This window comes from Pseudochaenichthys georgianus, chromosome 8 (genome assembly GCF_902827115.2).
Source record: "Pseudochaenichthys georgianus chromosome 8, fPseGeo1.2, whole genome shotgun sequence".
Classification (NCBI taxonomy): domain Eukaryota; kingdom Metazoa; phylum Chordata; class Actinopteri; order Perciformes; family Channichthyidae; genus Pseudochaenichthys; species Pseudochaenichthys georgianus.
The window spans coordinates 26,879,391-26,902,855 of NC_047510.2; the positions used below are offsets into that span (position 1 = coordinate 26,879,391).

A 23,465-nucleotide genomic window follows, 5' to 3' on the forward strand; every position below is an offset into this window, starting at 1 on the left:
ACAAGCTGATTGGTTTGGTGTTTTTTGCAGCTACTGTAAAGAGGAAGTTACGAAGCGAACCCTGTAACAAGCTAGCTGTATCTTTGAGCCGCCCTAAGCACTGAGAAGAGGGAATAACAGGAACAAGAGCGCAGAGTATTATATATGTAGTGTTTTTACAAATGTGCCCGATGTATTGTGTGCATATTCATCCGCTGTGAAATTACTAACGGGAAAGGCAAGTTAACAACAGCCATAGAGAGGCATGTCTATGTTTGACAGCTAGCAAATAATGCCTTCATCTTTCTAGAAGAGCTAGCGAGTTAGCCATCCGCTGCAACGCTAGCAGCTAGCTTCGAGCTATAGAAAGCTAATTAACGTTGCCCATTTCTCCGGTGCTTGAGGTAGATGTTTCACAGAAACAGCGGTTTCTTATCTTACTCAACGGTAAATGCATTTAAACGAGAATGCCGTTAACTAACCAATTCGACGTAGCCCTTTCAACCTGAAGCCTATTTGCTTGGTAGGCGTTTTATTCTGATTTCTAGTGAAATTAATTCAGTGTTGTTATTGTAAGTAAAGTCAGCGACGCCAACGATTTCTAGCGTGTCGTGTGTAGACTAGCAGACCATGATGAGCCCCCTCTGCGGTCACGTTAGCCAGCAACACCATAGCTAACGTTAGCTACACACTTGGCTAGATAAAGGGGAAATGTTGTCTTATAACTGTAATTAATCCGTGAAAGAGTAAACTGAAGCAAGCATCTGAGCCAGCTAAACATGGTAAGTTACATTTAACACATTATTTACTTCACGTTGTCTTCCTGTCTTGTTTGCTAACAGCTAACGTGGGTGCATACGGTTCTTATTCGTATTATTTGAACAGGGCGACCCACAGTTATCTATTAATAATGTGTTTAAATGACTCTCCGTGTAGTTTAATCGTGTATGAGACATGCATTGCGGCCTTTCCATATCTGTCAATCCATATAACGGTTTGTGAGGCCAGGTAACGTTACTTCACGGGATGTGACAGCTCCTTAAAGCCATTTCACGATACAAGACGCCCATCTTGCAAAACAGAATATTTGCAGGGAGTAGTGTTGAGCCTCGGCAAGTTGTGGCTCATTCGAGGAATTCAGACCTGCCTGCCACGGGATCTGCTCTTTAAAATCTCTATTTGCTATCTCGTTTATGCTAGGCAGGGCCTAACTTCCTCCCCCTGCAGAAGCGTGGTATTACAATTGATATAACGCAGTTATTTTCAGTACAGCTTGCTGGACTCATACAATCTTCAATACTGAAGTCTATAAGCCAATCAGATTGCATTTGTGAACTGTAGTATTGCAATGTGTTAACTACATTTCCATGAGACCATGCCAAACGTTCACAACATTATTGATTGATAGGGGGCGGGGGGGCTGCTATGTTCAGGCATGATGTATGTACAAGAAAATGTGTTTAAATCATTAAGTAGCCTGTCTGCAATGACCATCATACAAAATGCGTCTTCTTTAAATTAGCCTACAGGGAAACATGTTGAATGCATACAGCTATTTGTTGTAAAGAACCTACTTGAATGTTAAATGCATAATGAATATGAGTTAATGGTAATTAACTATTCTCTTCACTGTCAGGATGGGTTTCTTTTTCATTGAAAGTAAATGATTTGTCTTAAGTTGAGCTTCTTCTGTGCATGTATTCTCCATCAAACACACCATTGAATTGTATCCGTCAAACCGATAGATTTCTCTCATTCTGATGAATTGATGATTGCGACACTAATACTGTATTCAGTGGTTTTGGTTATGCACATTGTCATATAGAAACAACAAAATGGAGCTTTGTAATTTAATGTGCTTTATTTTGTTTCCTCTAGGCTTCAGAGGAGACATCGCTGCGTGCACTGGAGGGCCTAATGACCGAGTTCTTTCACAGCTGCACAACTAATGAGAGAAAGAGAGAAATAGGTAAGTGTGGCCTTGAAAACCCTAACAGCACAAATTAAGTAATTGGCATGGTCAGCAGGTACTTTCAGGTGTGTTTCCGCTGGTTTGTAAAGGAAATAGCAATGGACTTATCTCTAAAATAATGAAAAGGGAAGACATTTAGTCCGACACTTTCCTATGATCAGATAAATATCACATTCATTTACAATTTGAGGTTGTGTTTTATTCAATGTGAAACAAGTGTAGGTCTCCCCTTGCTCTTTACTTAATTATAGTGTACATGTGACCTTCTTATATTTTAAAAATAGATTCGTCAAATAAAGAAAAAGGACTCAAGAATTCTTCAAACAGTTGATAGATCTGGATCCCAAAATACAATGTAGTGTCTACTGAATACTGTAGTCTATGATTTGTCTCTGTAGAGTGTTTATTGTTACCTGAAATTATTTGCTTTCCTTTCTGCTGTTTTTTGCGTTGCCTTACACACTTCCTGTGTTGTGACGCATTACTTTCGGTCTGTCTACATGTGAGAAAATTCATTTTCATGTCCCTCTGTCAGAGATCATGCATACTTCCTTTTTTCTGCAGAAGAGCTTCTGAATAACTTTGCACAGCAGACTGGAGCGTGGCGCCACTGCTTGTTCTTTCTCTCCAATACTCGGAATGAGTATGTCATGATGTACAGCCTCACAGTATTTGAAGTAAGTCCTATAGGTAGAAAATACATATTTTTAGTTCCTTTTACTGTCTGGGGCCTTGTCATGCTCTTAAAATAAGACCGTACACAGAGAAAGGTATTGTTTCATAGCTACTAAGAACAAAAATGTGTTTCTTCCAGTTCCTGTTTCATAATTTCAATAATTTCCCGAAAACAAGTTAGCTTAATGTGTAATACATTTAGCAATGGATCAAAGGCTGAACATCCTGTGACTCCATACTTTCACCTTATTTAATTCATTACTACAGTGCCCTTTCACAACATGCCTTTTCGGAAAGGGCAGAATGCTTGGCCTGTGGTGTTGCTGCTTTTAGCTTTCTTGAGACCCGCTGCTCATAATAACAACTATACAATTAACACCTTGGGTCCTGAGCTTTATATATACAGTCTATGGTCCTGAGCAATACACCTGCCATGACATAGTTTCACACAACCAAGCCATGGCGACGCACAATCAGAAAAACCGATGAGGTACACTGAGCAGAGGTCATTTCCAAGTTGGGATATAAGTCTCTTGCATTGACAAAACTCATGCGTCCCTAATTTGGATCGTGGATTTAATTAGCAGTTAATTAGTTACAAGTGAGTTTTGAGTCGTACACCGGGGGAATATAGTGTTACCCTCCGGGGAGGGGGAGAGAACAACACCTGCCCGGTTCAAACGACATGTTGGACTCCGTCTGCAGAACGCTGTAGATTGCCCGCGCTCCTGCAAACAGCACAGTTTTTTAAAAGTGTATTAATATTGAACACGTCTTCTGTCCAACTTGCACTTAATTTGGCATCCATACATCCAGGGGTCCTCAGCATTAGCCACAACGTGTAAAGTACATCAGATTCAGCTTTTCTGATCGCCTTTAGACTCAGCTTTAACATCTGATTGTCCAATTTCTATTTCAGAACCTAGTGAACAAAATGTGGATCGGCGTTGCTTCACAAGACAAGATGGAGATTCGCAGCTGTCTGCCTAAACTCCTACTTGCGCAGCACAAATTGGTGCCCTATTTTATCCGTAACAAACTGTGCAAAGTCATTGTGGACATTGGTCGCCAGGACTGGCCAATGTTCTACCATGATTTCTTTACAAACACACTTCAGGTAAGCCCCGCTCTGTCAAATGTATTTGAATGCATTTCATGTGTACTTTCTATTATCGTGTAACATTTGGAACAAGGTATTTTTAAATAGTCACTGTTATGAGGATGTTGCTCGACATGGGGAAGTGCAGAAGCTATAATATGACCCACCAGAAAATTGCTCAATGTCTTCTTTTTATTTTTAGTTTATTGCCCCGGACGCAGTCATGAAAGAAATCTTTGCTATTAGCATGCGTTGAATAATCAAAGAGTGGCTGCCATAAGAGTAAAGCTGAAGCAGTTTGGAGATATCCAGTGTTTACAAGATATGATGTAATATACATGTTGGGACAATTACGCCACATTTCGCACACTTTTTATTTTTCTGCAAGTTATGTTCCCTCTTTCCTTTCAAAACAGTGTCTCTTTTACTGTATCACTAGAATATGAGCAGAAGAAAGTAATAGATTAAGTAAACATGAGGGTTTCCTGCAGGAAATGATTCAACCAAAAGGATGAACCACATACAATCGAGCATGTTGCACCTTGTCCGATGGTTCATTTAGCGAATAGATGACAAGCAAAACATTTATTAATAGTTAATTTGCTGTGTGGAGGTTAATATTACATTTTCTGAATGCTAGTTATTCTTTGTTTAATGATAACAAAAAAGGCCCGCCTGTGCTATTCAATGCAGTGAGTTCACGCTGTACTGTCGACCAACCCTAGTGGTTCCCTTGCATTGAACCAAACCGTTTTGTAGGACTTGTATTTTGTGGGGGAAATTCAATAGTGTTTGTCTTTGCTCATGAAGCTTTTGTCTGTCAATCCCTTGTGAACTGCAGTTGATCCAGTCCCCAGCTCTGTCTTTGTTGGGGTTGGTGATGTTGAAAACGACATCAGAGGAACTTGCGTGTCCTAGAGAAGACCTCAGTGTCTCCAGAAAAGATGAGCTACGTAAACTGCTGCTGGAGCAGGTTCCCACAGTGCTTGGATTGTTGACGGGTGAGAATAACCTTTTAATAATGTTGCAGAACTAATGAGTGATACATGAGCATATGTTATTATCAGGCTAATCTACAGGAATGAGATTTAAATTGGATATATAACCCTCCTCTGGTACAACTAGCTAACAAGGTTTACATCTGACTTCAACAGATGCTTTGGTGAAAAACCGTCAGTATTGGTGGATAAGTGGGTTCTTGTCACATCTTGTTTTGCAGGTATCTTGGAGACCTATTGGGACAAGCACAGTGTCATAGCTTCAACGCCGCCTCCCTCACCCACCTCAGGGGAAAGTGGTAAGTGAATGGTGCTTTTGTAACATACACCTGCCATGTGGGATAATCCTGGATGTGTTTCCTGACTGAAAATATGAAGCATTTATCAAGAGGTTTGTTGTTTATTAACCGCACCTTATTTCTTTGTCTCTTCAATCTATCAGTGGAATTGCTGGGCAATTTGTTTCAGGGCAGTCAGTATTCAAAGCTGCTGTACCAGCCCATGGCGGCGCTGGACAATGAGAGTCAGCAGCTCTGTTGTCTGGTGTTGGAGTGTTTAGCTCACCTGTTCAGCTGGATCCCTTTGTCCACGAGCATCACACCCACCCTGCTGGCATCCATTTTTCATTTTGCACGTTTTGGTTGTGATATTCGGACAAAGGCCAAGACAGGATGCTTCATCTCCTCAAACTCATCCTCTTCCAACGGTCAGCTTAATCCTGGGACAATGCCCCCCACATCAAATGGAGGCGGGCGAAACGGAGAGCAGACGGAGGGCAGCAAGGTGGACCGAGCCCGGCTTGGGGTGCTCGCTATGACCTGCGTCAATGAGCTTGTGTCAAAGAACTGTGTGCCAATGGATTTTGAGGAGTACCTGCTGCGCATGTTCCAGCAGACCTTCTTCCTCCTGCAGAGGCTGACACGAGAGAATAACGCTCATACAGTCAAGACCCGCCTACAGGAACTTGATGAGAGGTATGGCTCAGTCCATTGGTTCACACGAGTGTTTGTTCATAAGTGCTCGCAGACTACACAGTGTATTCTACAGACAACTTCACCCTGTGGTCACAACTTATCATATTTGCTTTCTTTTTTCAATCTAATTTGCAGTCAGAAGTTTCTCTGCAGTATTTCTTAGAAGTCCACCCCTCAAAAACGCTTTTGTTTTATAACTGTTGCTCTTTACCCCAGCTCTGTCACGTTTGTCTTTCTGATCAAATCTTTCTTTCTGATACATATAAACTATACCATTAATACTACGTTTTTTTAAGTTCACTACCGATCACAAGTTACTGAGCTTGATTTCGTCACCTGTCCTCACCTGTGACATCCCAATAGTTATCTTACTAGTTTCCTGCTTTCATGTTTTGTAGTATGTGCAGAAACATGAGGAGCATTGTGTGCTGTCGACATGTAAATGATGGCCTAGCTATTACAACACTCTCTAACAACGTAGGCCCCTGATCTTTGTTTAACAAATATTGTTATTATCAACCAGCACAGACTGTATAAAGTAACGGCTGAGTGGAACATGTTTACAATTGTAATGGTTTGTTTGGTTAATTTTTTGTTCTCTTTCTTCTTGCAGTTACTTGGAAAAGTTCACAGATTTTCTGCGCCTCTTTGTTAGTGTTCACTTGAGGCGGATTGAGTCCAGTCCTCAGTTTCCAATTGTAGAGTTTCTTGGCCTGCTTTTCAAGTACACCTTCAACCAGGTAACGCTATAAATGTGTCAAGCAGTTGCTTATACAGCACAGGTTGTTTGTTTCTGCTAACAAAGCCTGTTTCTCATTGGTCGAACAGCCTACCCATGAAGGCTACTTCGCCTGTTTGGATATATGGAGCGTCTTTTTGGATTTTCTAACAACCAAAATCAAAAGCAGACTCGCTGACAGAGAAAGTGTTCTGAATAGGTAAGTCTCTCATAATCAATTATCTCAAATGAATGCAGACATATCAAACATTTGAAATGAAGCGTATAACATGCCTGATGGGTTGTTAATAACGTGTTCTTCTATGATTATATTTGTGTGTGGTTGGACAGGTACAAAGATGCCTTAGTTCTTCTGTTAAGGGAAGTTCTGAATCGCATCCAGTTCAGATACAATCAGGCCCAGTTAGAAGAGCTGGATGATGAGACGCTGGATGATGACGTAAGAACGATTTCCTTTCCTTTTACAGTCTGTCAGTTGCAGCTTTTTAACATAATATTGTGTGTCCTGTTTTGAAGATGTATACCAAAAGACTATTTTAATATTGGCATTCTTTTAGACGGGCACACATTTCAAAGACCTTTATCTTAACTTTAAAGTCTAACTGTTCTCTTTCGTTTGGGAACTATAGCAACAGACTGAGTGGCAAAGGTACCTGCGTCAGAGTCTGGAGGTGGTTGCCAAGGTGATGGAGCTGCTCCCATCCCATGCATTCACTACTTTGGTAAGAGTTCATTGTTGGTGTCCCATTGGCGTTTTGTACAGTTATCAGAATACCTTTATTAGTCCCACGGAGGGGAAATGTGCGTAAGAGCCACAGACAGCTTAATGTTACATTATGTTAAATATGTGACATGCATTAAAAAAAAAGTTAAGTTATGATATAAGTTACATAATTAAAAAAAAAATACAGTACTTAGGATTTAGCAGCCAGGTATATATTACACCGTTATTAACGGCATCTATATATATTGCACATAGGTGGTTGGTATTTAACAGCAGCAAGTTACACAATTTACAAAATACACACCTTGTAACAGTTCTGAGGATTTAGCAGCCTGGTATATATTACACAGTTATTAACGGCATCTATATATTGCACATATTGCACATAGTTTGTTGGTATTTAGCAGCAAGGTGTGATTGTGGTAGTCCTAATAAGTACCAAATTAGCTGCAGGAGATTTTCTTCAACCCTGACGTGGACAACTATTTTCTTGGTGCCTTATTTGTGTAGCTTCCCATCGCGTTCAAGTAATACTGACTTTAATATTATATTAGACAACCTGGCCGTGACTGGCTGCCTGGTGTGCGCCAGTTCACCTCAAACAGTCATGTTAAGCAGTTTAAACACTTTTTCACATCGTATAAAGTACAGTGTTGGACCAGCACAGTTCTCACTCCACACAAAGCACAGCATTGCTACATAACATCACTTCCAGCTAACTTTACTGAAAATAAAAAGGAAAAAACCTACTCTGGTCTTTGTCATATAAAAAGACAAAAACACTGAATCTGCTGTCGCATCAGAAATGAGTTGAAATATTTAGTAAAATCCTGTATGTAGTGAAAATGCTGTCACAAATTCTTCATAAAACTGTAATTTAGTTTTATTCAATATGGTTCAATAATTTGGTTTTCTTTTGAAACCTTTACTTCTGTATTGTGCATGTTCCTTGTTTGTATTTATAACCTACACAATAATGTAAAAAAGAAAATAGACAATATTTAAAATATATTATTTGTACACGTCAAGTAACGTATGGTGATTTATTCCAGTTGGTGACAGCCTTCATTTTTCCTCTTTTCTCTCTAAAGTTTCCAGTGCTCCAGGATAATTTGGACGTATACCTTGGTCTGCAGCAGTTTATTGTCACCACTGGAACAAGTAAGTATTCATGTTATGAGCTATATTCACATTTGATGAGGCTAATGTTATATATAAAATGTTGCAATGCCCTAATCGTGTCGTCCCTCTCTCAGGTCGGAGGCTGAATATCTCTGCAGAGAACGATTGCCGTCGCCTGCACTGTTCTCTCCGGGACCTCAGCTCCCTCCTGCAGGCTGTGGGCCGCCTGGCGGAGCATTTCATCGGGGAGGTCTTTGCTGCACGTTTCAATGACGCGCTGGCAGTGGTGGAGAGGTCAGTGCTCTTAAACTCTTCTAAAACATTACAAATTATTGTTCTTCTAATACCATGCAGTTTTTTTTGTATGTGTCTAAAAGAGTGCCACAGTGACCTCACACATTGAAGAGACGGGTCACGTTTTGTTCAGCCGGATAATATCCACATGTCTACCCTATAATTTTCTAATAATAAATCTATCGATAAGATTTATGATTATAAAAGTAGGGTAGACGTGTGGATATTATCCGGCTGAACAAAACGTGATCTGTCTCTTCAATGTGCTTTTTGTCGAAGGAACCGGAAGTGGTCAAATGATAACTTGCTTCTGGGTTTTAGGACACGTCACCGTGGCACTCTATAGAACATTTTCTATACTCAATATATCTGGTTTTCAACTCACTCGACAGTTGTTTTGTGTCTGTTTTGGCGTTCTATTTATTTTCATTAGGGTTAAAATGGGCTTTGTGTTTAAACCAGGCAGAGTGCTATTCTGTGGATTGTTCTATTTAAAGAGCAGAAACTCATAATGAACCGTGTGTGTTTTTCTTTTTCAAGGCTGGTTGAAGTGACTTGCTACGGCTCTCAGACGAGTCTTTACGACCTGGAGACCGCTGTGCCTTCTGTGCTCAAACCAGACCTCATCGACGTGTGAGTATCACATGTTTGAAGCACAACCCGGCCTTCACATGGAGGTCACTGTTCTTGTATAGGGGAACAATTGTTTATATTATGAAAAACTCCCGCTTCAAATAACAAGACAACCCTCTGAAAATAATAAGGGCACTGATTGTGCGAATGTTTGGTTGAATTTAGGCACTAAACAGCCCTTTTTCTCAGCCTTAACAAAAGCCAAATCCTGCCTGCAAATGATCCGGAGTTTTCCTTTCACATAAAGCAATCACTTAGCTAGCTAGTAATTTGGTGATAAACTGAGTCTCTTATCATACCGTAAATTAGTAAGAGTATGTTTTATTTAATGCAAAACGCCTTTGTTGTTAACTGTGTGTTTGTGTTTTTTACAGACACGCTCAGGCCCTTGCTGCTTTGCAAGCCTACTCCCATTGGCTGGCACAGTTCTACAGTGAGGTCCACAGTCAGAACCAGAGCCAGTTCATGAACCTCATCACATCTACAATAGATGCCAGTAGCCCACTCATCACATCAAAGGTATCTTGCCTCATACTTTTACTTTAATGTGATATGATTGGAGAAGTCAGTCTTGGACTAATGTATCACTATCGTCAACGCATGGGCTTTAATGTGATAAATGCAGAATCTCTTATTTGGATCAATGAAGACATTCAAATTGATCATTGGTCAAACATAGCTGAGTGCAGTTCAAAGACCTGATCTTAAAGAGATGTTAGTTTCATGTTGAAACAGTGGTTCATTAAGGAGGAAGTGTGTTACGGAAATATCCACCAACACTTACCCTTGAGCCCCTGTTCAAAGAAGCTTCCTTTTGTGTTTTATAATGCATAAATATAATATTTGTTAAATGTATTATGAAGGGATTTTAGGACACGAGTAACACCAACCCAGTCTCATAAGAAAACGTGTAATAACTACGTTGGTCCACAACGTAGGACGTAGTATTTCTACAAAAACGCCTCTGAAATTGTAAGATCCCTACGTTTTTTTTCACCATTCATTCCAATGGCTGCCGTCTATGTCATGTGATCTTCACATTTCCCCCTGCAGAAAAAAAAAACATGGCCGAACTTCGTTTTATTCTCGGTAGAAAATGCCTATTTTAAGGTTAGTTTGCCCATTAAAATGCGCTTTGATGTCATTTGATGCAAGAAATATGAGTTGTTATTTCAGATTATGTGTGCAGTGGATGTACATGATCTTTAGTTTGCTAGTTATTACGAAGATTACTTCAGGAAATTGTGTCGATACAACATTTTCATTGTTACCAAGGTGGTTGCTAGGGACGCTGCTATCGATATTATTTCTGTTATGTTGTGTAACTGTTTAATGGTGTTATCTTTATTGCTACCCCCTTCCCCGTCAATGTATAGTGTTGGTCCACAGCGCAAAAATATGAGTTTAACAAAATCCGCATTTAAAATTGTGGCATAGATACGTTATTTTCCCCTGTACAATTCCAGTCTCACATCTCACAGCACATCGTCATTAACAAATACCGGAAACAGACCGAAAACACTTTATTCCGAGTGTGCTTGCTTTTCTCTTTGGAGGTCATCACATAACGGCATTGTAATACACGGTTCGGCTGCATTACATATTACATATCTGCTGTAGTTCTGTATTTATAGAGCCCTGATGCGAAGACCTCTAGACAAACATGAGGAACTGCCGCCAACACTGGAAACGTGACGTGGATCATAAATATATCAGCCATTAAACAACATCTTACATTTCTTTTCACACAATACGTCTCCTTGCAGTATCAACACTAATTCGGCTCACTTTTATATTTGATCCAATTGGTAGATAGGCTGTATTTACACCATAAAGGTTCACAGCTGATATAAAGGGACACCTAGTGGTTAAAGCATGTTATTGAATTTCATTATTTTTATTATTAGATATTAATCGGATCCCTATAAAGTATATCCATTACTCGTTATTCTCTAATAATAGTTAATTAAAGACTGTATATAATGACTATTTTGCACTTCCTTTTCAAGATTTCAAGATTTTCTAAGGTTTATTGACAGGCCAGATAGGCCAGGGGTGGCCAACCAGTCAGAGGTTAAGAGCCACATTTTTTCTCTGTTACTGCAAAGAGCCACATCAAGCACACAGTCACTGATACCGCTTGTTTCAGTTTTTTGTTTTCTGGTGACAAGATTTCAACCACGTCACTGATGCGTTTGTGTGGCATTGGGATATATATTTTTTAAATCCTCTGGAGCAGCGAGAGGAGCTGTGGATTATTGTTATTGATTAATGCATCAGTGTTTCTTAGGGTCAAAAACACTAAATTCACAATTTAAGATGAAAGCGTTTAGTTTATTTAATAAAAGAGCACATGTTCAATGTGAAAAGTGACAGTAGTCATAGATTATTTGCAATTTGGTGCTATATATATATATAGCACATATATATATATATATATATATATATATATAGGATATAGCAGCGCCCCTCCAAGACAATGGTAGGGGAAATACTGGATAGTGTTTAATCAACGATAGGTTTTCCGCCCCTCAAAGGTGATTGGTTCACTGCATCGCAGGTATTATTGTGATTGGCTCTTGGGCCACATCAAAATTAGACGCGCTGTCATCCTCTCATACTGATACCTGACACCACACATACACACGTAGGGAGAGCCGGGACGAAAGTAACACGGGACGAAAGTAACACGGGACGAAAGTAACACGGGACGAAAGTAACACGGGACGAAAGTAACGGAGCGATTTGATCCGAGCCCAAACTACTTTGACCGGCCAAATTACGTCAGAATGATCAGCATTCAGTACTTAACAGACCTACTAAATATCAGGTTTAACTGTCAGGAGTAGTGTTGTCACGGTACCAACGTTTTGGTTTAGATGCCAAGTCAAGAATTGCGATTCCGATTCTTTTTCGATACTTTTCTTAAAAAAAGGGAAACAGTCTTAAATGTAATTATTGTGCTTTATTTCACACCAGAACCATAACCATAACACAAACTTTTAAACAATAAATGACAAGAATTCGTATTAAATAAAATTAATACATGTCTTACAGACAGGCCTCGTGGTGTCCGTAGGCTTGCCCTCACTGTCAGAGATATAGCTCAAATACTTCTGGCGTCTCTTTTTGTCAACAAGCCGAGGCGCAGCGGCAGTTGCACTCCCACTTGCAGCCATGCTTCTCGTTTTCTCACATGCTCTGGCAGCTAGCGCGTGCACGAGAGCGGGGAGGCATTTGAGCGTGCTTGAGAGGGGCGGGACTGCAGGCACAGCTGCAGTGCAGGGAGTGAAAGCAGAGCGCTGAACACACACGGCTCTTATTAAACGGGGCTTTCTCACCGGAGTACTTTCCCCCGTCATTCTTAAAGTACCGATACTAATGAAACGGAGGAATATTAACGTTTTTAACGGCAGGGTATCGCGGTACATTTCAAGTATCGGTACACCGTCAACACTAGTCAGGAGTCAGTGTCTCTCCCCCAAACTCACACATATACAATTCGATATGAACTGAAGAGCCGCATGAAACTAGGCAAAGAGCCGCATGCGGCTCGAGAGCCCCGGGTTGGCCACCCCTGATATAGGCCTACACAACTATGGTGTAGTTATGCAATGAATGTAAAACTTCGTGTATACCTCCAGCAATATTAACTATGTTGAAGCACTTATTTTAACTGATATTATACATATGTATTATACTCTTATATAAGATGTATGTAGGTAGTATAAGAAATGTGCAGAATATGACAATGTAATGGTGGAGGTACACACATGTTGATAGATGTCTTGTAATGCACTGTTGAGGATCCTGCGACCAAAGTTTTTCATCTTGTCAGGTATTGAACAATCAATAAATAAAGAACACAGAATTATTAAATATAAAACACAGAATTTGTGTGATTATACTAAATGATTTACAAATAAACACCACTGCATATTTACAACTGTTAGACATGCTGATGTAACGCAAATGTTTCCAACTTGGAATCAATAAAGTACATCTTATCTTAAAGGTCCCATGTCATGGCCATTTCCACTGATCATAATTCCATTGTTGAGGTCTACTAGAATAGATTTATACTGTGCAATTTTCCAAACTCACATTGGTTTCGCATACAGCATCTCTGTAAAGTATGTGTATTCACTCTCTCCACTAAACGACTCGTTGCAGTTCTTGCCCCCCCCCCCCTGTGAGCCCAGTGTGCTCCGATTGGTCGGGACCAGTCGGGCCGTTGTGAATCGCGCTAAGCTCCGTGGAGGTGTGATTTCCTTGTTTAGCGATACACATCGAAACACAGCCAAACTCACCCTGAGCACACACAAAGTCACAGCCGAAGTAAAAACAATAAGTGTGGCTTGATATTGAGTAAGAAAAAGGTTGATAAACGCTGTGAGAATGGGTCTGCAGAGAGAATTTCGCCGCGATCCCAACTGTCTGTTATCAGCCTGCAGCCAGGGAGGAGAAATCAGCAGTGCTGCATGCACTGAGTGTGTGAGGAAGTCCGTGGATTGGTCAATTTGGACCAATCAGCGGGGGCTTAACGTAACTGCTCCGCGGACGTAACGTAACGGCTCCACGGATTGGGCCATTTCGTTCCGGGGACGACATGACATCATGATATCCCCGGAAGAATCAAATGGACAGTGACGTATCTCCAACGAGGCGTTTTGGGGAGGTCTTTTCTGTGTTAGAGTTGTACTCCCTACATGGTGTACTTTGAGGGTTTTGACTCTGCAGACCGTTTACATGCATAAAAACCTTCATAACACACAAGGGGACGGGCAATAACCGGAAAAGCATGACATGTCACCTTTTAAGATGATCGATGGCTACAGCCATATTTGCAAAATGTGCCTCTGAACCTTGACAAGTGCATGTTTCAGGCTTATCAATGAACAACAGGAGGGGTCACAGACATAAGACCAGCTGTTAAATAAAGCTCTTCTGACCTTAGCTGTCGTGTGGGTATATATATTAATGCTGCCCATTATAGGCACAAGCCATTTTCACCCATTTATTAATTATATGTTTTAAATTTGAGTGTTTCCTATCTCCTAAACCTCCAGGGATGTACACAGTTTAATACTGGCCACTTCTTATTATGGGAAATATGAAAACGTCTTTTAAAACTACAACTCCCAGTAGAGATGTGCCATAGAACATGTTGCGAAACACACAATAGCCAGCATGTGTAGTTCTGGGGACGGGGGGGGTGGACCCGTTCAAATCCAGTTTTGGATAGTCTGCCGTGGTTCCATCCCATTTCAAGTGCTGTTCGACGCTCGGCACACTCTCCAATCACAGAGCTTGAGGACTATCACGGGGTTTGTCAAGCGAAGCGGAGAGAATACTTACTTCCGGGTGTAATATTCTGTAAAGCAAATGAGCTGCTCCGACCCTCGGTCCTGACGGACTCCAACTTGTGTTTATTAATCAAACAAATAAATAAACACAAGGATAATTATGTGTTATTGTTGAGTAAATGGAGAATTGCACAGAGGAAAATAACGTATCTATGCCACAATTTTAGACGCAGATTTTGTTAAACTAATACGTTTGCGCTGTGGACCAACACTATACTTTGACGGGGAAGGGGTAGCAATAAAGATAACACCATTAAACAATTACACAACATAACAGAAATAATATCGATAGCAGCGTCCCTAGCAACCACCTTGGTAACAATGAAAACGTTGTATCGACACAATTTCCTGTAGTAATCTTCGTAATAACTAGCAAATTAAAGATCATGTGCATCCACTGCATAATCTGAAATAACAACTCATATTTCTTGCATCAAATGACATCAAAACGCATTTTAATGGCCAAACTAACTTTAAAATAGGCATTTTACACCGAGAAGAAAATGAAGTTCGGCCATGTTTTTTTTTCTGCAGGGGGAAATGTGAAGATCACGTGACATAGACGCCAGCCATTGGAATGAATGGTGAAAAAAAACGTAGGGATCTTACAATTTCAGAGGCGTTTTTGTAGAAATACTACGTCCTACGTTGTGGACCAACGTAGTTATTACACGTTTTTTTTAGGGCTGTCAAACGATTAAAATTTTTAATCAGATTAATCACAGCTTAAAAATTAATTAATCATGATTAATCACCATTCGAACTATGTCCAAAATATGCCATTTATTTATGTATATTGTTGTGGGAATGGAAAGATAAATGAAAGCAGGTGGATATATCCATTTAACATACAGTATCTATGTTTATTATAAAAAATGTCTGCATGTCAAAATGAAAGACAACCCACACACCTATCAATCATCAAACCGTGGGGTCTTAATTCATTACGTGTTGATTTCTATCAACGGGGGAGTACTTCAGGAAAGTCGACAGAGGGGGGGGGGGAAATCAGCTGTTTTAGCGCAGTTCTCCAGTGATGGGGGGAGTCTCCCTCCGCAGCCGGTTGGCGTAGTTTTGGCACAGTTCCGTTGTACAGACCGACGTTAACAGCAGCCCTGTCTGTGCACACGGAGACCGACTCTGTCGTCCGGTGATCTAACCGCCTTCTGGAAAAGCTTCACAAGTACGTCGGTACGCAAATGCGCTTTGTGACACAAGTGACGGTACGCATTTCAGATTACGCACATAACCTGCGTACCAGTTATGTGCACCCCTGTACCAGAGCCATATTATTACTATTATATGTATTATTACTATTATATGTAATGGCCATATTATTACTATTATATGGCTCTGCCCTGTACTACAGCAAGAGTATTCTCCGTCGGGACTCTGCAACAACACCGCGCCGTTATCAAAGATGTTCTATTGAGAAGACGATCACTACGTGACAAAAGTTTTCAAAACCGTGGCTACTGAAATCAATCTTACTAACGGCTGTCTGTGCAATTTACTCCGCGAGTTGGCAGACTTTATTTTGCTTACTTTAACATCATTTTTCATGGTGGGGCTAAACCATTTCTTGGTATGGGTGTAGCCTACCCCAGCCATACCCTGGCGCTGCCACTGGTGGCACGTATGGGGCGGGCGATTCTGCACATGCGTTAAATGCGTTAAATATTTTAACGCAATTAATTCAAAAAATTAATTACCGCCGTTAACGTGATAATTTTGACAGCACTAGTTTTTTTGTGAGACTGGGTTGGTTAGTCTCATCTGACTTGTTTTGTTCGTCAAACAAATACTTAAAGGAGCAACTGCCAAGACGTTTGCAACCAATTCTAAAGCTCCTTTCCACCTAATGTGTGACATTAAACAATGCAGGCGAATAGTTCAGAGTAATGTGGGAGGAAGAGTGGGTTGGGCTGAGATAGTGAAAGGAGATCAGTGTTGCTACCATGTGGTTCTTCTTTAAACTCCCATGTTGTCTTTACCTCCAGGTACCTGAGAAGTTGCTGCTCTCCTCGTGCCATCTGATGGTTTCCATCACCTCCACGGTGCGCCCGGTCTTCTTGGTCACGCTGCCAGCTGTCCGGAACATCTTCAACCTCATCACAACAGAGAATCACCCCCGCAGACTCCCCCAAGAGGTACATGGTGGTTGCTTTTTCACATGATATGAAGTTATTCAATGTTTTACTAAGTTTCAAGAAGCAGGTGAAGCTTCATAGGACTTTTATAGTTTATAAGATGGATTGTTTGTGAATGTGTATTTGTTTTTCTTCCCCTTAAAACTTTTTAAATGTCCTCGATATGGATTATTAACTCTGTGTATGTGTTGTGTGTGCATACAGGCTCACATGTTGGTGTGCAGGGCTTTGTCCAACATGCTGCTGCTCCCGTGGCCAAATTTACCAGAGAGTGAGCAGCAGTGGCAGACACGCTCCAGCAACCACGCCAGCCTCCTGGCAGCACTCACTCGAGAGTATAAGGGAATAAGAGGGACGGTGAACATTACTCCACGGCAACCCGATCTGAATAACAGTCAGTATTTCTTTCTCTTTGGATTTGTTACTCTCTGTATGTTCTCTTTTTCCCCACCCTCTCATACTTTTCCTGCTCTAATTGTGATTTATGACCATCTTGTCTCTACTGTAGTGAAAGCGGTGATACAGCAGACCCTGCCTGTGCTCAGAGACCTAGTGGACAGCGTCTCTGGGGAATCCACCAAATCCCGGCAGATCTGTTACCAGAGTCTCCAGGAGTCGGTCCAAGTGTCCCTCAGCCTTTTCCCGGTGTTTATTCAGCAGCCAGGTCAGTGTCTCAAAGCTACCGTTTGCCTCTCCATCTAGAGTTTGTTTTAAACGTTCCATCATAATATAAAGATGATCACTCCATTCACTTTTCTGTAGCTACTTCTCCTGTAACGGGGGGCTATGAGTGTATGCACTGTAGTGTGGTAATGTGTGTAAGGATGCTTCTCTGCCTTTTTAATACTACATGCATAATGATAACATTACATGTTAAAAAAAATCCATGTCCGTGTCATTATGTAATCTCAAAAAACAAAGGCTTGACCTTTGCTAAAATTCTTAGCTGAAAGAAGATGGATTTGACCACAGAATTGATCTGTTTGTCTAGTGTTTAAAATCACGATCAATCCCTACACCCAGATTTGTTACAATGGGTTTCACATATAGGACAAGAGAATCCAGCACAGGCGGGGCATTGGGACCACCACTGGGTCCAAACATTATCACCTCGGTCTTTTTTTCATTGAATTAAAAAAAGTTCAAGGCCATCCAGGCTCTGATGTCCTGCAGACAGTCAGACAGACATTGCTGAGGGTTTGGGTCACTTATTTTAGGGGAATGTAGATTTGCGAGTCATCTGCATCAAAATGAAATGAGACGCCATCTATTTTTAATGATGGCGCCCAGGGGGAGCAGGTACAGGGGAAATAAAATCAGCCCAAGAATGGAGCCTTGGGGTGCCCCGTACGGGAGAGGAGCAGAGGAGGAAGTACAAGAACTGTTCCCAGAGTCGGTAGCTAAAAACAGGTCATTACACTTTTAAAAGAGCAGATTCAGTGCTGTGGAGGGGTTTAAACCCAGACTGGAATACCTCAAGAATGCCATGCACATTTAAGAAAGACTGCAACTGCTTCAGTACCACTTTTTCTAAGATTTTGGACATAGAAGGAAGTTTAGAGATAGGTTGAAAATTGTCAAAAACAGAGGTGTCTAGGTTTTTTTTATCAAAGGCTGGACCACAGCATGTTTTAGGCACTTTGGTACTATTCCTGTTGTAAGGCTGCTGTTAATTATATTTAGAACGTTAAGTCCAACAATGTCCCAGATTCCTTAAAAAAAATCGCGCAGGGACAACATCGCTTGGAGAACCCGAGGGTTTCAATTGAGCAACAATTTCCATCAGAGCAGGAAGTGACACAAGCTCAAACTGATCCATGACAGCTAAGTGTCCATGACAGATGGATCATGGGAAGGAAGTGAGATGTTTGCTCTGATGGCGGTGACCTGGTCAACAAATATCTGTAGAAACGCCTCACAGGTTTCAGTGGAGGTTACTAAGTTGATGGATTGGGGGACATTTAGTATATAGTTGATAGTGCTAAAAAGAAGCAGCATTGCACATGAATGTCAAATCTTACTTTGAATGAAAATCTTATTTGTCAAGTCAAACAACATGTTTCAGTAACCCTAACCATACTCTGTTTTGACTGATTACAATCTATTTCATTTCTACTTCACCACAAAGGGCTTGTTGTACTGGCCTGCATTTTTATTTGTCTCTCCTCTTCCCCAGATGTCACCGATGAGATGTTGGCCTTCTTCTTGACGCTGTTTCAGGCGTTGCGAGTCCAGATGGGAGTAGCGTTCACCGGACAGATCATTCAAACTTTCCTCGGCATGTTCACCAGGTAAGAAATACGATTCCTTATAGAAGGCACACTTGTTTAAATGGATGGAGGTTTACATTTACGAGTATAAGAAACCTGGTACAACTCTTAACGCTAACTCGTGATGTCACTTGTCTGTGCTGCAGGGAGCAGCTGGCAGCCAGTATCCTGCAGGAGGGCAGTGCGGGCTGCAGGGTGGTGCAGAAGTTTCTGAAGATCCTGCAGGTGGTGGTGCAAGAGCCGGGTCAAGCTTTCAAGCCTTTCCTACCCAGCATCCTCTCTCTGTGCATGGAGCAGGTTTACCCGGTCGTCGCAGAGGTCAGTTGGCGCTCTCCTATCTTGAGTTTTATTTGGTGTTTGTTTCTGTTTGCTTTTGGATTGATAAGCATGCTAAAGAGCACATGTTAATCAAATCAAACAAGTACACACCAAAGGTAAAACAATAGATAAGTAGCAGCATTGTAAAAGTATGTAATGTAGCAGAATAATATTAATCAACTATACAAAAGTGTATTTTGCACATCATTTTTTATAGTTAAAAGCAGTGGAAATCATAGAAAAAGGTACCTATTATTAAGAGTTGACAGTCGTCACAAATTATAATTAATGTATCAGAATACCTTTATTAGTCCCACGGAGGGGACATTTGCGTAGTTACAGCAGGAAAAAGAGCCACAGACAGCTTAATGTTAAATATGTGACATGCAGTAAAAAAAAAAGTACTAAGTTATGATATAATAAAAAATATATAATAAAAAGTTACATAATTTAAAAAAATACACATCTTGTAACAGTTCTTAGGATTTAGCAGTGGGGGGGGGGGGGGGTCAACTAGGGGCTGTGCTGGTTGTATAGTCTGACCGCTGCAGGAAGGAAAGACCTGCGGTATCTGCGTACTCGGAAGGAAGTCATGTCAGGTACTTAAATGATAGCATGAGAGATGATATTCCTGTTGTTTTGGGCATTCATCACATTTCATTCCCCTTGTCTTTGATAGCGCTCTTCCCCAGATGTCAAGGCAGAGATGTTTGAGTTGCTATACCAAATACTTCACCAAAACTGGAGGTACTTCTTTAAAACGTCAGTCTTAACCAGTGTCCAAAGAGGAGCCACTGAGGACACCATGGAGAACGAGGCCCAGTTCACAGCTGCCATGCAGGTCAGTGGATACAAGTGTTTTAATATAAACACAATCTATGCTTTTATCTTTGAGTTTCTGTTTGGTTTAGTTACTTTTCAGGATAGCAATTGCTCTTATCATATTATTAAAGTAGTTAATTCATCTACAATTAAAATATATGTCAAATCTATCTCCTCTTATTGTTATTCTGATGTCTTCTCCAGGCTTTTGGACAGTCTTTCCTGCAGCCGGACATCCACATCTTCAAGCAGAATCTCTTATATTTAGAGTCGCTCAACAGCAAGCACAAGTTGTATCACAGAGTAAGTAGAACTTTGATGTCAGCATCTTTGTTTTAAGGGGTGGAGCGTGTCATAGAGCGACGTTTATTTTCCTTTAGCGTTCTGCAGTTTGTGAACTGTGAAAATGTCGGTCAGTTTAGTCAGGACTTGTAAATCTACTGACAATCACAGCTACTGGATTTTTTGCGAGCTGCTTAGATGGAAATGCTATATATATATTTTTTAAATATTTATTGTTTCGCAATGAAATCTAGTCTGTACTCCAGGGCTATTCAATTAGTTTTGAATGGGGCCGGTTGATGAAAATGATCCAACGCAAGGGGCCGGGAAAAAGATGGCTTGAAATATGAGCAATCATATTAAGAGCTTCAGATCCAGTAAATACCACAACAGCATAGTGGAGTGCATATGTTGTGTTTAATTCAATCAAACAACATCGCCCAAGGCCTTTAGAGATCTAAATGGCAAGTTCAGAACTCAGTAGGCCTACATGTGAAGCTAATCTAACCGTCAACATCGTTTCATTTCATTTAGGTGACATTATCTAATCATTCACGCAGAGATGCAATCAATGTTGTCAGTTGTCACTACAGTAGCTAGTAGGTGGGTTCGAAACCCGAGCCTGCCGAAGTTCTCAGGCAATGTCTTCCCCTCTCTCTCTACATTTAACACCCTCTCTGGAATAAAGGCACTCTGGCCCAAAAAAAAAGTAGATTCGTTTTTAACGTTATACTCAAAGGGCCGGTAAATATCACCCCGGGGCCGGATCTGGCCCGCGGGCCGCCAATTGAACAGCCCTGCTGTAGGACAACTAAGAACAGATGGCAGCACCTAGATTAGTTTATACTATGTTCTCTTCCCTGTAGTTACTTTTCTAGGGATTGTTTTTAACCATTTGTATCGTCTCGTACATAACATGTCCTTAATGAAAGGATTCACCTGTTATTACCACAACACCTCCCCTCACCCACACACCGTGTTTGGATGCTTATAACGCATGTATAGACTCTAATGTCATCACTTTGTTTTTATTGTACTTCAGAAGCTTTTCCGGACCTCCATGCTCTTCCACTTCATCAACGTGCTAGTGCAGGTACTTCTCCATAAAAGTCACGACCTTCTTCAGGAGGAAATCACCGTGGCTATTTACAACATGGCCTGTGTCGACTTCGATGCCTTCTTCTCGGCCTTCATGCCAGAGTTCCTCAACGGCTGCCAGGGTGTGGACGCCAGCCAGCGCTCTGTCCTCGCACGCAACTTCAAGCTTGAACGGGTGAGAATAACAGTTGTATTAATATTTGTTTTAACCCACTGGTAGGTTTATTATGAGGCAAGACAGCTGACAACATGGCACATGGAGAGGCATACAGTAGCATTTATACATTTGTCAACATGTGAATACTAAAGAGTTTAAGTTGCAGTGAAGCAGCACAGTCCAACCTTTGTCTCTCACTGAGGCTTATTCTGTCTCCCTGTTTCTGACTGGCATTTGATAGCCATCTCAAATACTTCTTATGTTTAATCTGTTTTATCGCTTGTGAGAATCCTCTTGGCTATAGTATCACAAACATGTCACTTTGTTCCTTGGTATTCCCGTACAGGTATTGGTTTGTTTGTCCTGTAGTCATGGGAGTAGCTGCTGCTTTCAATGTGGTTTTCTGCCCTCTAAACAACTCCTGTCTAGATTGACATGTATTTCCTCTTTCCAGGACTTGCCTTCGTTCACTCAAAGCGTGCAGCGGCTGGTGAACGACCTGCGCTACTACAGACTGTGTAACAGTAGCCTGCCCACTGGCACCATCAAGCTATAGCACAATGACTGATCCACCACTCCACACATCAACTATGATCTTCAAGGACTGCCTGTGCTGACCACTTTGCTGACTCCTTCTCCAATGCAGCTTTGCTCCGCCCTCTCCGAGTGAGGGGGAGGAGCCACACGCAGCGTGTTGTTGAGTAATCAGAGGTTGAGGATGCTGCTGATGTTTCTCTTTGATCTCTACTGTAGTAGGTTGGCGATGTCTTTTTTCTTTCTTTTTTTTTTTTTTTAAAGCAGTACCCTGCTCATGGTTTGCCAATGATAATTTGGCAAGAAATGTAAACCTGGTCGGCAGTTGGCTTCAGTCCAGACCCGGAGCAGTCTGAGCCAGGCCTTCTCTCCCACGCCCCGCGACAAAGACGGCTGGGACTGAGCACTTTCGACTCATTTTGAGTTTTTTTAAAATGTCTGCTTATTCATTATGCCTTCGATTTTTTTCATCTCCAAAGGAGACGGACTCTCAACTTAAGATCTTTCATATCATTCCATTCTGAAAAAGAGAAAATCTGCTTGATTAATAAAGTGCTTTTTTAGTAAAACTCAGGTATTGATTGATTTGCAAGTGTTGAAACAGTATTGATGGTGAGAATAATGGTTGTATTAAGAGATTCAAGACTTTCCTGTATGTTTACAATGTTTTGCTTTACAAATGGAATCTTTTGAAAATCCCTGTTGACTTAACATTTTCCAACTACTGATTATCTTTTCCACTCTTTAATTTTAGATGTACCTAAAAATTAAGAACACTGCTCAAATATTCAGAAAGCTAGTTCTGGTCATGTGACTTGATCCATACAAGGTGATACGAACTAATGCATTTCATTGTTTTCCTTTAAACCCCATTAGTGATCCTCCCGGAGCCCTTTTTATTTTTAAGGGGCGACAGGGTATATTTAGGCAGAGAGGACAGGTCAGCAGTTTGTGCCATCACTGTATATAAAGGCACGTTGTCTCAACGTTGAGACTGAAGATTATTTCTTGAAGCTTTGCACTGTTGGTCCTTTTTTTTTTCACCATTCAAACTCAGGATGACTATAATTATTTGGAATTTAAAATGTTGCATGCTTTCTGTGGCTTTAAAGCAGTGGTGGAATGTAACTAAGTACATTCACTCAAGTACTTTACTTGAGTACAAATATGGAGGTACTTAGTGGAGTATTTTCACATTATGCTACACAACTACATTTACTTAAATAAATACTCTCGAGTATTTTTCCACCTCTCCTTTT

The 23,465-nt window shown here is 40.9% G+C and overlaps 1 protein-coding gene across 1 annotated transcript; it reads left to right on the plus strand.

Moving 5' to 3' along the window:
• The first annotated feature begins 42 nt into the window (after nucleotides 1-42).
• xpo6 (exportin 6) lies at nucleotides 43-23,192 on the plus strand. The gene is made up of 24 exons (XM_034090032.2): nucleotides 43-761; nucleotides 1,858-1,948; nucleotides 2,516-2,628; nucleotides 3,546-3,743; nucleotides 4,567-4,726; nucleotides 4,945-5,022; nucleotides 5,166-5,697; nucleotides 6,311-6,437; nucleotides 6,526-6,635; nucleotides 6,767-6,875; nucleotides 7,066-7,158; nucleotides 8,252-8,321; nucleotides 8,417-8,576; nucleotides 9,117-9,209; nucleotides 9,584-9,728; nucleotides 16,576-16,725; nucleotides 16,930-17,119; nucleotides 17,234-17,389; nucleotides 18,902-19,016; nucleotides 19,142-19,313; nucleotides 19,993-20,154; nucleotides 20,340-20,438; nucleotides 21,460-21,690; nucleotides 22,127-23,192. Exons 1-24 carry the CDS (start codon nucleotides 759-761, stop codon nucleotides 22,226-22,228), a joined length of 3,459 nt encoding a protein of 1,152 aa, XP_033945923.1. The 5' UTR covers nucleotides 43-758; the 3' UTR covers nucleotides 22,229-23,192.
• The last annotated feature ends 273 nt before the right edge of the window (nucleotides 23,193-23,465 follow it).